The 13,998-nt window shown below is 40.9% G+C and overlaps 2 protein-coding genes across 2 annotated transcripts in view; both read right to left on the bottom strand.

Annotated features, from left to right (window-relative positions):
• sos2 (son of sevenless homolog 2) overlaps positions 1–13,998 on the bottom strand; it is an 82,343-nt gene that overhangs the window by 37,645 nt on the left and 30,700 nt on the right.
• Positions 4,719–13,364, bottom strand: l2hgdh (L-2-hydroxyglutarate dehydrogenase). The gene is made up of 8 exons (XM_079694221.1): positions 13,204–13,364; positions 11,666–11,797; positions 9,432–9,594; positions 9,173–9,207; positions 8,728–8,895; positions 6,782–6,939; positions 6,566–6,697; positions 4,719–6,092 (listed from the first exon to the last, which is right to left on the bottom strand). The coding sequence occupies exons 2-8, from the start codon at positions 11,735–11,737 to the stop codon at positions 5,897–5,899; spliced, it is 924 nt and encodes a 307-aa protein (XP_079550347.1). The 5' UTR covers positions 11,738–11,797; positions 13,204–13,364; the 3' UTR covers positions 4,719–5,896.

The following is a 13,998-nucleotide window of genomic DNA, read 5'->3' as shown; positions in this document are numbered from 1 at the left end:
GTTAGTAAGTGCCTCCATACTTTCAGCTTGTAGTCATCTTAATGAAGCTTCTATTGTGTTTTAACGTCATGTCCTGATTTTATATGATGTCAATAATGGCAAATGCAAGCCAAATAACAAACGCTTTCCTTTGCATGTAAAAAGTACACAAATACTGGTGATATCAGCAATTTCTTCTACACATAATAATATCTTTGTAAACCTTAGCTGTTGTTTTTGATGTCGACTGTTGAGGTTTGGGTTACTTAAGAATACAGTGCCTCTGTGCATGGTGCTCAATATAATGTCAACTTCTTCTGGTATTTTGTTATATGTCATGTCTTGATTTGATGTAATTAAGAACAAAAGCTCCCTTTGCATGTACAAAGTAGACGTTAACTATTTTCTGCTGGTGACATTAACATTTACTTCTATATATATAAAAATGATCAAGCTATTGTTTTTGATGCTGATATCTGAGATAGCAGGGAAACAAGTACCTCCATTGAACCAGTTTTTAAGGCAGTTTGTGTGACTTAGTGAGGTTAATAAAGAGGTAGTAATCACAATGTTCTTCAGAAGCTTCCGTTGTTTTGTTGTCATGTCTTGATTTGATGTCATTCATTTACAGCAGATTTTGCAAATGCAAGTTAAAGAAAAGCTGCCCTTTGCATGTAAAAAGAAGACAATAAGTATTTCCTGCTTGTGACATTTGCATGATTTAGCTGTTGTTATTTATATTGACTGTTGACGTCTGGGTTAGTAAGTGCCTCCATTGAACCAGTGTATCTCCTGTATTTAAGACAGGTTGTGTGACTTTTGGAGGTTAATAGAGGTAATAATCACAGTCTTACCTTCCGCAGAGCTTGCACGAAGAGGCCTCTCCATTTGTGACTGTTCTCGTCACTGGAAAAGTCGTATATCTGCTGGGGCTGCATGGCTCCTGGCGACCGGGCTGAACTGTCAGCATCGGCCCCGGATAGAGAGTCCTGTGGGGGGGGGGGTCAGTCCGGGGCAGAGGTACGGTGGGGAAAACTCCAACTGCCTCGCTTGCAAACGTGAAGAAAATCACCGAAATTGGCAGTAGAATCCAGTTAAAGAGCGAAAAATCAGCTACAACATAAAAACAAGCACATGTAGCTATAAAGTTAACTCGTTAGCTTGGGATGCTAAGTGAGGCTAGCTACTGTAAACAGCGGCTAACTGAAAAATGAGCTATCGGCTAACAACAATGTTTCTAAGTGTTATACTTGCTACTTCGCGTTTGCTTAAAAAAGGCGAATAATAGGCACATTAAGTTCAGTGTTAAGTCATGGGCTTGTTTTGCCAGCTAACTAACAGCTACACGTTGTGTTTGGTTGTTTTCTGCCTGAACACCTGTTAGCAGCGTTAGCAGCTAACAAGATGCTAACTAGATGCTACAGGCTGGCCTTGTGTTTTATGTTGCGGTCCCGTTTAGCTCCAGAAAAGGCACTCTTTCTCCAGCGCTGGACACCTCACATTCAGGCATCTTTTACCGCGGTGATCAGACGTTAAAAATCCATCGTAAATCCCCCCAAAAACAGCGGTGAGTCCGAGGCATTTCGTGCGGAGGTCGAGGTGTTTTTTTGGTTGAGAAGAAGTCAGAGATGTTCGTAACTCCGCTGACAGGCTGCGGAACTGAGCTCTTTATTGGACAGAGGAGAAAAACAAGGCTGGACTTTCTGTCTCTTTGCATACTGGAGTCCCAGCAGGAGACAGAAGACAACAGGAATACAGATTTAGAATCAGAACCCTTTTTACTGCAAAATAGGTTTTCATAACAAGGAAAGTATTTTTTTTAAAACACAAGAAACATGAATAATGATTTGTATTTCTATATAATAAAATAAAAAGACTGGACTTTCTGTCTCTTTGCATATTATAGTCCCAGCAGGAGACAGAAGATTCATAGTTTCAGGAATAAAATATTTGAATCAAAATTATTTTTATTGTAAAGTATTATTTCACAACAAGGAAGTAATTGAAAAAAATCAAGAAACATTAATGAAGATTTAAATGACAATAATAGCCTACTATAAAAATGTATATAATATATCTGGATTTGAATTGAAAGGGCATAGCAGTTTTGTTATTTTAAATTCATTTTTATTTATTTAATCTTTTATTACATAAGAAAATACAATTATTCATTTTCTATAACATAAAAAAAAGGCTGGATACAAATCAGAATCAGGTTTCTGTAACGTATGTTTACCAGGGATAAACGTAAAAGCAAAGTTTTGCAAAAATCAAGACAAGTATATAAAGAATGTGAGAAAATAAACAACAATAAAAAAGTTGGCTCAAATGATTTAAAATATGTCTGAAGTTAAGACCTCTTAAAGTCTTGGTCTTGACCTCTTAAAGTCTTGGTCTTGAGTTGGTCTCGACCTCTTAAAGTCTTGGTCTTGACTTGGTCTCAACCTCTTAAAGTCTTGGTCTTGACCTCTTAAAGTCTTGCTCTTGACTTGGTCTTGGTCTCGACCTCTTAAAGTCTTGGTCTTGACTTGGTCTTGGTCTTGTCTTCGTCTAGACCTCTTAAAGTCTTGGTCTTGGTTTGGTCTCGATCTCTTAAAGTCTTGGTCTTGACTTGGTCTCGACCTCTTAAAGTCTTGGTCTTGACTTGGTCTCGACCTCTTAAAGTCTTGGTCTTGACCTCTTAAAGTCTTGGTCTTGACTTGGTCTTGGTCTCGACCTCTTAAAGTCTTGGTCTTGACTTGGTCTTGGTCTTGTCTTCGTCTAGACCTCTTAAAGTCTTGGTCTTGTCTTGGTCTCGACCTCTTAAAGTCTTGGTCTTGTCTTGGTCTTGTCTTGGTCTCGAGCGCTTAAAGTCTTGGTCTTGATTTGGTGTCGACCTCTTAAAGTCTTAGTCTTGACTTGGTCTCGACCTCTTAAAGCCTTGCTCTTGGTCTTCACTTGGTCTCGACCTCTTAAAGTCTTGGTCTTGACTTGGTCTTGGTCTTGTCTTCGTCTAGACCTCTTAAAGTATTGTTCTTGTCTTGGTCTCAACCTCTGAAAGTCTTGGTCTTGTCTTGGTCTCGACCGCTTAAAGTATTGGTCTTGATTTGGTGTCAACCTCTTAAAGTCTTGGTCTTGATTTGGTGTCGACCTCTTAAAGTCTTGGGGTGTTTCTCAATTGCGAGCAAAGCTGCTCCAGAGCCACTATTTCAAGCATTCTAGGTCGAGTGCCGCCAAAGTACTGTTTCAATGTCCAGCATACTTGGAAATCTACCGAGCCCGGGGTACTTCGTTTGGAGCAATTTCGAGGCTGCACATGTGTAGACTCCGCGGTCTTAAAATCCCCACAATGCTTTGCGCACGGACCAATTTCCCCAAATCTGTGGCGGAAAATGTAAGGCGGGGCCTCTCATATGACGCACACCTGCCCACTTGCTAGCCTGTTCCACTCTTTGTTTTCCGAATGCCAGGAAGTATTCTTGCCTCGCTTCTGAAGCAAGACGCTCGGAAGATATGTTCTACCAAGCAAGCGTACTCGAGATTGAGAAACACCCCCAGTCTTGGTCTTGGTCTTGACTTGGTCTCGACCTCTTAAAGTCTTGGTCTTGAGTAGAAGTAGTATTTATTTGTGAATTGCAAAGTTTGGTTTCATAACAAGGAAGTATTCTTAAAAATAATTGTTATTTTTTATTGTTATAATACATACATATAAAATAAGTTTATTTATTTTTTATATATATATATTGTTTATTAAAATGATAAATGTTTTTTATTTATTTAATTTTTGTTATTTTTTGTATTATTTCTTTAAGTTTCTATTGACTTTATTTGTGTTGTGTTGTGAATTTTTCAAAACTGATATAGTAATGTATTTTTAAACACAAGAAATATCTAATCAAATATTGAATCATGTCATCTGTGATAATCTAACTAAAAACGAATTGTACAATTACCAACATCCAAAGTAAAATCCTTAAATGTAGAAATATGTATGCCTCATACCGTTTGTTACTGTGACTCTGCCTCCTTGTGGACAAATTGAAGAAGTGCTTCATTCAGGAATTCTGATGCAAACAATAACAACAACATATATAGGCTATAATACAGAACAACACAATGAAGTTTATTTTATTGAATGTCTTTTTTTGTTTATTTATAACTTTATTCTTATCACTTTTGTATAATTATTTAAATTGTTTTATTCTACTTTGTCTTTATTTTTTACCTTGTGTGAATCCTGTTTTTTTTTTTAACTGAGCCTGTTTTTCCCCATGGGGATAAATAAAGTTCCATCTTATCTTATGATTATTTTCCAATTTATTTAATTAGACTTAAAAGAAAACAATATATATATATATATAAAGTTGGTCCTTAGTGCCTTGTACATTTTCGAATTAATTTATTTTAAGCTCCAACCACCGGAATTCGTTATGATAGTCAAGAATGCTCTCCTGGTGAATTTTATTCAAATTCCAACAACATTTACCCCTCCCTCATCAACCTTGAAGTTTAGCCTCAATTTTAAGGACCCTATAGTATATATACACTTTGTATACCTAATACAGTATATATGTTTGGTTTTGATAAGGATGGGCATGTGTAAGTATACACACGCTTTTCAATAGGAAAGGTTAACAAATCTATTGAAATTTAACAAAATAAATGTGTTTTCTATTAACTTTTTCACCTCGTTCATGCACATCCATTGGAATCAACTGAGGTTGCAGCCATGTAACTAATGAAACAAAAACACACAATCATGCTCTTCAAAAATATGTATTTATGGTACAAAATACTCAACATTCATTGTCAATAAAACGCATGAAATAATAGAATTTTGATATATATACATTGTCGGGAAAATGTGAAGTTCTTGAACATGTAGAAAGTGCAAATTAGGCAGAATTAAATGAAATTAGTACCCACGTGAGTGTAAATATGACAATAAGACTATATTGTTGACTGTTAACACAATTATTGAAGACAAAACTGATTAACTGTGTGTTGACAAAAAACTAGAGATCATCATGTTGTTTACATTTTATGAATGACAAAATCCTTATTTTTTCTTTCCTTTTTTCTCATTCTTATACATTTCTGGAGCATGTTTGACAAAAACCGGCAGGCTTTACAGTATTAAAATATGAAAATGACAGGGACAAATTAATCTCTCACAGTCAAAACACAGAAATAAAAACTGCATGTTCTCAAAAGAACCATTTATAGCCAAGATTTATAGTTTTAAAAACCCTCATTTAAAATGCTAAATCTCCTTTAAAAAAGTATGTTTAAAACATTAAACTGATAAGATTGTTCTTATCCAAAATTCACTAGCTTGGATGCTCGTGAGGCTAGCCCGTTGCTACTGTGAAACAGCGGCTAACTAAAAAGAGCTAATGGCTAATAACAATCTTGCTAAAGCTAATTGTAATTGGCTTAACAAAAAGAGAGAATAATAGCTCATTAAGTACAGTGTTGAGTCATGGGAGCTCAGCTCGTTGTCAGCTTACTAACAGCTACAAGCTGTTGGTTATTTTCTGCTTGAACACCTGTTGCGTTAGCAAGTTAGTGTTGGCAGGCTAGCGTTAGCAGGCTAGGGTTAGCAGGCTAGCGTTAGCAGGCTAGGGTTAGCAGGCTAGCGTTAGCAGGCTAGCGTTAGCAGGCTAGCGTTAGCAGGCTAACAAGTTCTAAAGGCTGCACTTGTATTGAAAAGTGGTAAAGTTAACATGTGAAGCAACTTAAAACAACACTTAAGTAAAAACTGTTTTAAAAAAGTGAAATATGTAAATGTCTCCTCCACATTAAGGCTTGTGATGAGAAAAAAGGCTCCAGGATGGCAGTGATGTTGAGGTAGGGACAGTTGGATAACAAATATTTTCACTCTGTCAAGATAAGGATGATTTTTGGTTTTCTCTCTTCTTCATTCTGTGATCTTGCTCTACAGATCGAAGCGTTTCTCCACCTCGTCGGCCACCATCTCAGCGATGGCGAGTGACGAGGTGGCGGCGGGTGACGGAGCGTTTCTCACGTGGAGAACACGGCTGCCCACCTCCCCGACGCCGCCGTCAAACACAAAGTCGTCCACCAGGTTCCCGTCTCGGTCAAGAGCCTGAGCCCGGACCCCTGCAGGACCCCTGCAGAGGAAACAGGAAACAGAATTAAATCCTACAGTTATCTTCTTACAAACAAGTTATATAAATGCACACTGTTTTCCAGAGTCAATTAATAAAAAGGTAGCTAATTCTTATCTGAATATTGACTGACAGATGGCGCCGGTGAAGACGGCTGCTGTGTCTTTTGTTCCTCTCCAACTCTGCTTTTTTTCAATTATTTTATTTACTTGAACTATTATCAGTTTTATTGTGTTGCACTGTTGGAGGAGCCTGTGACCTCAGATTTTCATTGTCATAACTACACTGTAGCTATGCACACATGACAATAAAAGCCTTGAGTCTTGAAAACAGATTACAGGCATTATCGAGCCGCCCTAGATGTCAATTGTGCTGGTAGATTTACCTCCAGAGGTAAGTGCACCTGTTAATCAACCCCTGATTCTGTAACATAAGGGAGTGTGCATGTTTTTCTTAGGTCTTGCATTATCTTGTACCTGAGCACGTCACTCCGCGAGAGTTCGGGGATGTACTTCTGCAGGATTTTGACCTGTGCACCAATGAAAATCCCTCGATACATTTCCCCCATCCCGTACACCATGTTCTTCATCACCAGCCTCTGAAGACCCCTGCACAACAGAGAGAATAAACACTCAGGATCTCTGTAATAATCATATCATTTAAAAACAGATCAAATGTTGTTGATGTTGTACCTGAACGAAAGAGCGTCTGCAAAGTCCCGGACGTTGAAGTCGTACATTTTGTAGCCCTCCCTCTTGAAGGCCAGCACGGCATTCGGACCGAGCCAAACACTCCCGTCCATCCTCGGAGTGAAGTGGACTCCCAGGAAGGGAAACCGGGGGTCAGGCACCTATACGGATATTTACATGGAGACAAAATGAAGGAGAAATGTGTTAATATTAATTTCATATTCATACAAAACTTTCTGTACCTTGCCAACAACTCGTGATACTGTTATTAATATATGAAACCACTGGAACCTCAAACACTTTATCAAACTGCATGTGCAATGACAAAAAAGTGGAATCTAATCTGATCTTTTATTTTGTATATGTAACAGATCAGCTGATAAGTGGATGAGAAGAGTTACTCCAAATTAAGACAGAGGTATAATTGCAATTTCTAAGCTGTTGGTTTACTTAGAAATCCCCATTGGGAACAGATTAAGATGACGGGAAATAACAACTAATAAATACAAGCAACAATTGTTAGGGAATAATTCTCCCTTGCTCCGAGGTATCTAACCTTTTTGCCCTTTGACGTTTATGACCAACCCTGACGTCTGTTATCCGTCTTGAGGAATGGGAGGCCTCAGCTTATGGTGATATTCCCAGTTTATGACCGGTCAACTCTCGGTCACAGATGGTTTATGATTGAGGGAACGCTGGCTTCGAGCCTAAGGGTCAGACAAGTGACTCAGTGTCTCCAGATGTTGGGGCTATCTCCAGTGTTCCCAGATGTTTATGTTATCTCCCCCAATATGTTGATTAACTCTCTGTAAACTACCGTAATTTTCGGACTATAAGCCGCGCCTTTTTTCCCGTTTTTCGACCCTGCGGCTTATATAACGGTGCGGCTAATCTATGGATTTTTACAGCTAACGGCCACTAGGGGACCTCCTAAATCTACGGATTTTACAGGTTACAGTCCACCACCTTTAACTCTATGGGCTCTATGGCCGGTCCGCGCCCCCCACCTTTAAGCGGCGGGCTCCAGCAGGAAAAGCTGGAGGCCGGAAAAGAGTGAGACAGGTAGCGCGCAAAAGTAAAAGTGGAACCGAGAGTGGTACGAGAGACAGAACGAGAGCAAGACAGACAGACATTACGAGAGCGAGACAGTTTGTCCCCGTACCACTGGTTGAAAACCACTGCTGTAGATCACTGCCGGTACGTGCGCTGGGAGCGCACCGTTTAAGTTTGAAAGTTGAAAAGTTTGTGTGTCTGAAACGCTATGTGATACAGTACAGTTTACACAGCACATGTTCTGTAGCTACTATTGCACTAAATGGTAACACTTGAATACGTTATGCAAATATGCAACTTGTTTGTTGAAATGTTAATAAATGGGAGCTTCCTCAAACAGCCCTCTCTTTCCCGACAATCCCCTCTGTGCACTAACCCTTACATATGGTAATGAAACATTAAAACACCTGCGGCTTATAGTCCAGTGCGGCTTATATATGTACACATCATTCAATTTAGCTGCTGCGGCTTATATTCAGGTGCGCCTTATAGTCCGGAAATTACGGTACTTAAAAAGGGCTATCGAGAGAGAGAGGCTCTGCAGGATTGATGTGGCAACCCACCGTGCAGTCAGAACCTCTGGCTGCTGTGACTTGTGATATGAATCCTCAAAGCATCAAAGCTCCAACTCTCCTCGTGTCCCTCCGAGTCCTGACCCTCCATTGCTACAGAAGTTTCCCTTACAACCATAATAATTTAGAAAGTATTAAAGAAAGGCTTAAGCTTACTGACCACATGTTCAAGTATTTCCATATCTTTCAAACTTCAACAACTCAAACACACGTCTCTTTTTGCCACTTGGGGTCGCCACCGTTTTCAGGTTTCATACAGTGCTGGTATGTGAATCTCTAATGATTTAAAAATGTATAAATGAAAGGATTGTTCCCGAGACTCACGGGGTAGATGTTGCCCTTCACCAGGTAGTGTTTCTCGGGCTTCAGCACCAGGTAGTCTCCTCTGAAGGGAACGATCCTCGGCTCACTGCTGCAGCCTGAGATCTGAGAGAGGCGGTCCGAGTGGAGACCCCCGCAGGTCAGAACGAAGCGGCACCGCACCTCCCTGCCCTGGAGAGTAAACAACAGCAAGAAAATGATGGAAATATTCAAACAAGATAAAGAAATTGTGAAGGTTCAACCCCGGGGCTACACAACACAATGAAATCTGTCTTTATATTTTATTGTATTGACCAACTTTTTCTTATTTCTGTTTTACTCCAACATGCTGAATGTGTGCTGCATCCTGTGTATTAACAATGGTGTACAAATAAAGCTTTGTTGTCATTATTATAATGAAACTATAAAACAATCTAAATATGTGTACTTGATGATGCGTGTTTCTTACCTTTTTATCTCTGATTGCAATAGGGTATTTCATACCTGCAAGTAAAACAAATGTGAATTACTAGTCTTGTTTAATTATGACCGTGTTATAATGGACCAGAATCATTTGAAAATACTAGCTGCAATCTGGATGAAAGATCAGTTATATTACTCTGCATAATAAAAGTTCTAAGTCGAAGTCAAAAAAGAGCAGGAAATGAACCTCAGAAATGGAGTGGAGTACTTGATAGCAGAAGCACTTTGTTACTCTGTTTTTTTACCCTCTGTGCTCCCGGCCTGGCTCTCTGTCGCCGAGCAGATGTCGTTGACCTCAGACTCCGTCACCACCGTCCCCCCCGCCTCCTCAAAGTCCTGCCCGTACCGGAGAGCCACCATCCTCCAGTCCACGATGCCGGTGTACGGAGAGTCCAGAGCCATGATGCCCTGCAGGGGGGGGAGGGGGGAGGAGGACGCATCAGATCCTTTACTCTGATTTAAAGGTCACCTATTATGCAAAATCCACTTCTTCATGTCTCTTCTACATCAACATGTGTCCCCTCTTCTTCATGTCTCTTCTACATCAAAATGTGTCCCCTCTTCTCCATGTCTCTTCTACATCAACATGTGTCCCCTCTTCTTCATGTCTCTTCTACATCAACATGTGTCCCCTCTTCTTCATGTCTCTTCTGCATCAACATGTGTCCCCTCTTCTTCATGTCTCTTCTACATCAACATGTGTCCCCTCTTCTTCATGTCTCTTCTGCATCAACATGTGTCCCCTCTTCTTCATGTCTCTTCTACATCAAAATGTGTCCCCTCTTCTTCATGTCTCTTCTACATCAAAATGTGTCCCCTCTTCTTCATGTCTCTTCTACATCAACATGTGTCCCCTCTTCTTCATGTCTCTTCTACATCAACATGTGTCCCCTCTTCTTCATGTCTCTTCTACATCAACATGTGTCCCCTCTTCTTCATGTCTCTTCTACATCAACATGTGTCCCCTCTTCTTCATGTCTCTTCTCCATCAACATGTGTCCCCTCTTCTTCATGTCTCTTCTACATCAACATGTGTCCCCTCTGTGGAAAGAGACTCTGAAAGTTTCAGGAACAAAGATTCTCTCTCTTTTTGATCCATTTCTATAAAAACCTGTCTGAAAATGAGCTGATCAGATTTTGGCCACTTTATGATGTCATAACGAGTTTTTGGCTCGTGTAACCATTAGCCAACCAGCCATCAAGGTAACCCCCTCCCCCCCCTTATCAACTGAATCTCCTCCTAGAGCACCATTGTGTTCTTTTTAACCAAATCTCTCTCAGAGGGGCGTGGGGAGGGGCTCCTTATTTTCATCTAAAGTAACAGACAGAGAATCAGCACTTTGAAGTAGCACATAGGCACTGCGCATGCGTGAGTGGCAATAACTCTCCTTACCAGCAAGCGGCGGTAGTGTGTATTCAGCATTCAAAAGAGGCAACAACCGGAAGACAGACTGCGTGATATATACAAACAACAAATAGCTTGTGCGTTCCATTTTCACTCTCGTCTATTGTGGAGTCTATTTTGATATAACATTACAAGGCTGATTCTTATTATTACATGATATGCTTATTGTGCTCATGAGATTGCTATGACTATAGAATAAATAGACACAATCACTAATCCCAGGTTCTGATGGGTTAGATACCAACGAGGGGAATAGTCAGAAGAAAGTTTAGCTTGCAATATTGAAAGTAGCAAGGTCGAGTGCAGAGACTGAGAGAACACAAAGAGGTAGTCAGAACAGCACATCGCACCGGCCTTCACTTTGTATGGGAGCCGCGCTCCCCCGCAAAGCTAGGAGGCAACATTATGGTTTCCCACTATTTCTGAAGAAACCTTAGAGAAAACAAATTAGTATGATGGTGCCAGAGTAGGGAGGGACTTCCACAGGCCGGCCGAATGCTGATTGGAGGATCGTGTTGCCAAGAGACTCTATCTGAGTCTGCGCACCAACCAAAGAGAAGCAAGTCTAAACCGCGGTCTCTCTTCAGCTAGTCTTGACCAATCATAAATGTACGGGCAACGCCCTGTGTAATAAAATGTATTGTCGCACAAGGTTCGAGGCTCTTGACGGATTTGGTGGTTACAGATTACAGCTTTGCTGCCTGTGATTCCCAAAGACGTGATGAGTCCTTGGTCAAGTAAAATATATATCTTTTGCTCTCTTTACAATAAAAAGTTAAACTAAGAAGTTGTCGGTCTTTTCTGGAATTCTGAACCCAACACTATCGAAAACATGTTTAGTGTGGTACAGCCCATGGACTGTTGCTTGTGGAAGCAGATAGATAGGAGTGGAAGGTGTCGGCACGGCCAAAAAGACATGACGGTGCGGGACACACCAATCTGAGTAGGGCGACAGGACGCTCATCGACGACCAGACATCTATCGACATCTATCGACGGCCAAAATCGGCTTGGTGTGTCTGGGCCTTTAAGGACAGCAGACACTGTGTACATCAGTGTGTGAGTCTTCTCTCACCCTGCAGTACGGCTCTCTCTCGCGGATGCCCTCAGCGTCGACAATTGTCAGGTCTCTCACGTTGTTCTTCATGCCGCGCTCGTACAGAGCCTGTAGCCGGGGGATCTCCTCCTGCTCCGTGGCCACGATCAGCTGCACAAACACACACATCGATAACAACACAATTACAACACAATGATCCATCCTGCAAATCTTTAAAGGTCCCATCATATCATGCTTTTACAGTTCTTACCCGTCCCCTTGTGTGTTATGAAGGTTTTTATGCATGTGAACGGTCTGCAGAGTCACAAACCCTCAAAGTACACCCTGTAGCGAGTAAAACTCTAACACAGAAAATACCTCCCCAAACCCCTCGTTGGAGATACGTCACTGTCCATTGATTCTTCCGGAACCAAATGGACCAATCCGTGGAGCCGTTACGTTACGTCACGTCCGCGGAGCCTTTACGTTAAGCCCCCGCTGATTGGTCCAAATTGACCAATCCACAGACTTCCTCACACACACACACACTCAGTGCAGGCAGCTCTGCTGATCTCTCCTCCCTGGCTGCAGGCTGATAACAGACAGTTGGGATCGCGGCGAAATTCTCTCTGCAGACCCATTCTCTCTGCAGACCCATTCTCTCTGCAGACCCATTCTCACAGCGTTTATCAACCTTTTTCTTACTCAATATCAAGCCACACTTATTGTTTTTACTTCGGCTGTGACTTTGTGTGTGCTCAGGGTGAGTTTGGCTGTGTTTCGCTGTGTATCGCTAAACAAGGAAACCACACCTCCACGGAGCTCAGCGCGATTCACAACGTCCCGACCAATCAGAGCACACTGTGCTCACAGGGAGAGTGGGGGCTGGAGCTATTGGAGCTACAACGAGCCGTTAAAGGCAGAGAGTGAAATTCAGTGAATACACGTAGTTTACAGGGATGCTGTATGAGAGACCAAAGTGATTTTGGAAAATTGCACAATATAAATCTATTCTAGTAGACCTCAACAATGGAATTATGATCAGTGGAAATGGCCATGACACGGGACCTTTAAACAGAGTTTGTGTTCAATGCATTTTGTATATAAATATAGGGCTGTACAAAAAGCTTTTAAACTTCATTCATAAAGTTGATTTCTTTTTGCATTCCTTTTGTTGTGTTTGTGCACAGAGATAGAAAAAGGAAAGGCTATATTATTAGAAATATATACAACTAGTATAATAGGACTCCAGTGGCGTAGGATTGTTTCAGACATACTTTGCAAAATTCAACATTTATTAAAAGACATTTATTTTAATATAAAAAGTCATCATCTAAAATATGTCCTGGTATTTAGACTCTAAAACTAATTTTCACTGCGCTCCGATATTCAGAAAATAAACATTAAATTGTTATTCAAAGTGAGGATTTTATACGAGCTTGTTGTTAATTTTTAAGCGTGATGATGACGTTGCTTCATTCCAAACCCTCAACAAAAGCTTTGAATCAAAACAAAAAGATCATAAATGACAGCCTCAGTAATGTATGGCTAGTATTTGATTTGCTATATACACGGACCTTTCCACATTTCTTGTAGGGCAGTCCCTTCTTGTCGCAGTACTCGTAAGCTAACGTGGCGCCGCGCACACACAGCCGGGCCTTCAGAGAGCCAGGGGTGTAGTAGATCCCGCTGTGGATCACTCCGCTGTTGTGACCGCTCTGATGCACCGCTGCAGACACAAGAATTACATTTTTAAAAAGATATTAATAGATAGGTTTATCCTCAGGAGCGTGCACGGACTTTTTGAAGAGCAGCGGCAAAATCTTTAAAAGGAAAAGAGTACAGTAAAATACCATTAAGCTAACCACAATACATTTTAAAATGTGTAGGTAATTGCTTTTAAGTGGACGTATCATGCTATATTTGAATAATATAGTGTAGGACCATACCTATATAAAAAGCATATTTATACTTTTTATTTTTCAAAATACCAAACAGATCATGCATTTTAGCCATTCCTCATTTCGCTCAATTTAACACTGTCTTTGCATCATGGGCTGATTCTGTGAGAACAGCACCATCTACAGGCCTGGCATATGTACTACAGCATCTCCAGCGCTTTCCAACGGCAATGTCCGTGGCTGTCTCCTCCTGATTGGTGGAGTTGGCCCAATAGCCGTAGCACCACTTCTGTGACGTCATAGAAGTGTTCAAATCTGGATCAGTCTGTATCAGATCCGTTGCAGCCCCTTTTTAAGAGATTTGGGTATGGAGGGAAATAGAGAGGGTTGTGTTTTCTGACACTTGGTGAGTTCCCTGGAACACCGGGGACACATTCATGTATACAAGACGTACAAAAGTGCATTTTGCAT

This window comes from Notothenia rossii (assembly GCF_949606895.1).
Source record: "Notothenia rossii genome assembly, chromosome: 7".
In the NCBI taxonomy this organism is placed as follows: domain Eukaryota; kingdom Metazoa; phylum Chordata; class Actinopteri; order Perciformes; family Nototheniidae; genus Notothenia; species Notothenia rossii.
The sequence above is the reverse complement of the archived record's forward strand: the minus strand, read 5'-3'. Positions and strand labels throughout refer to the sequence as shown.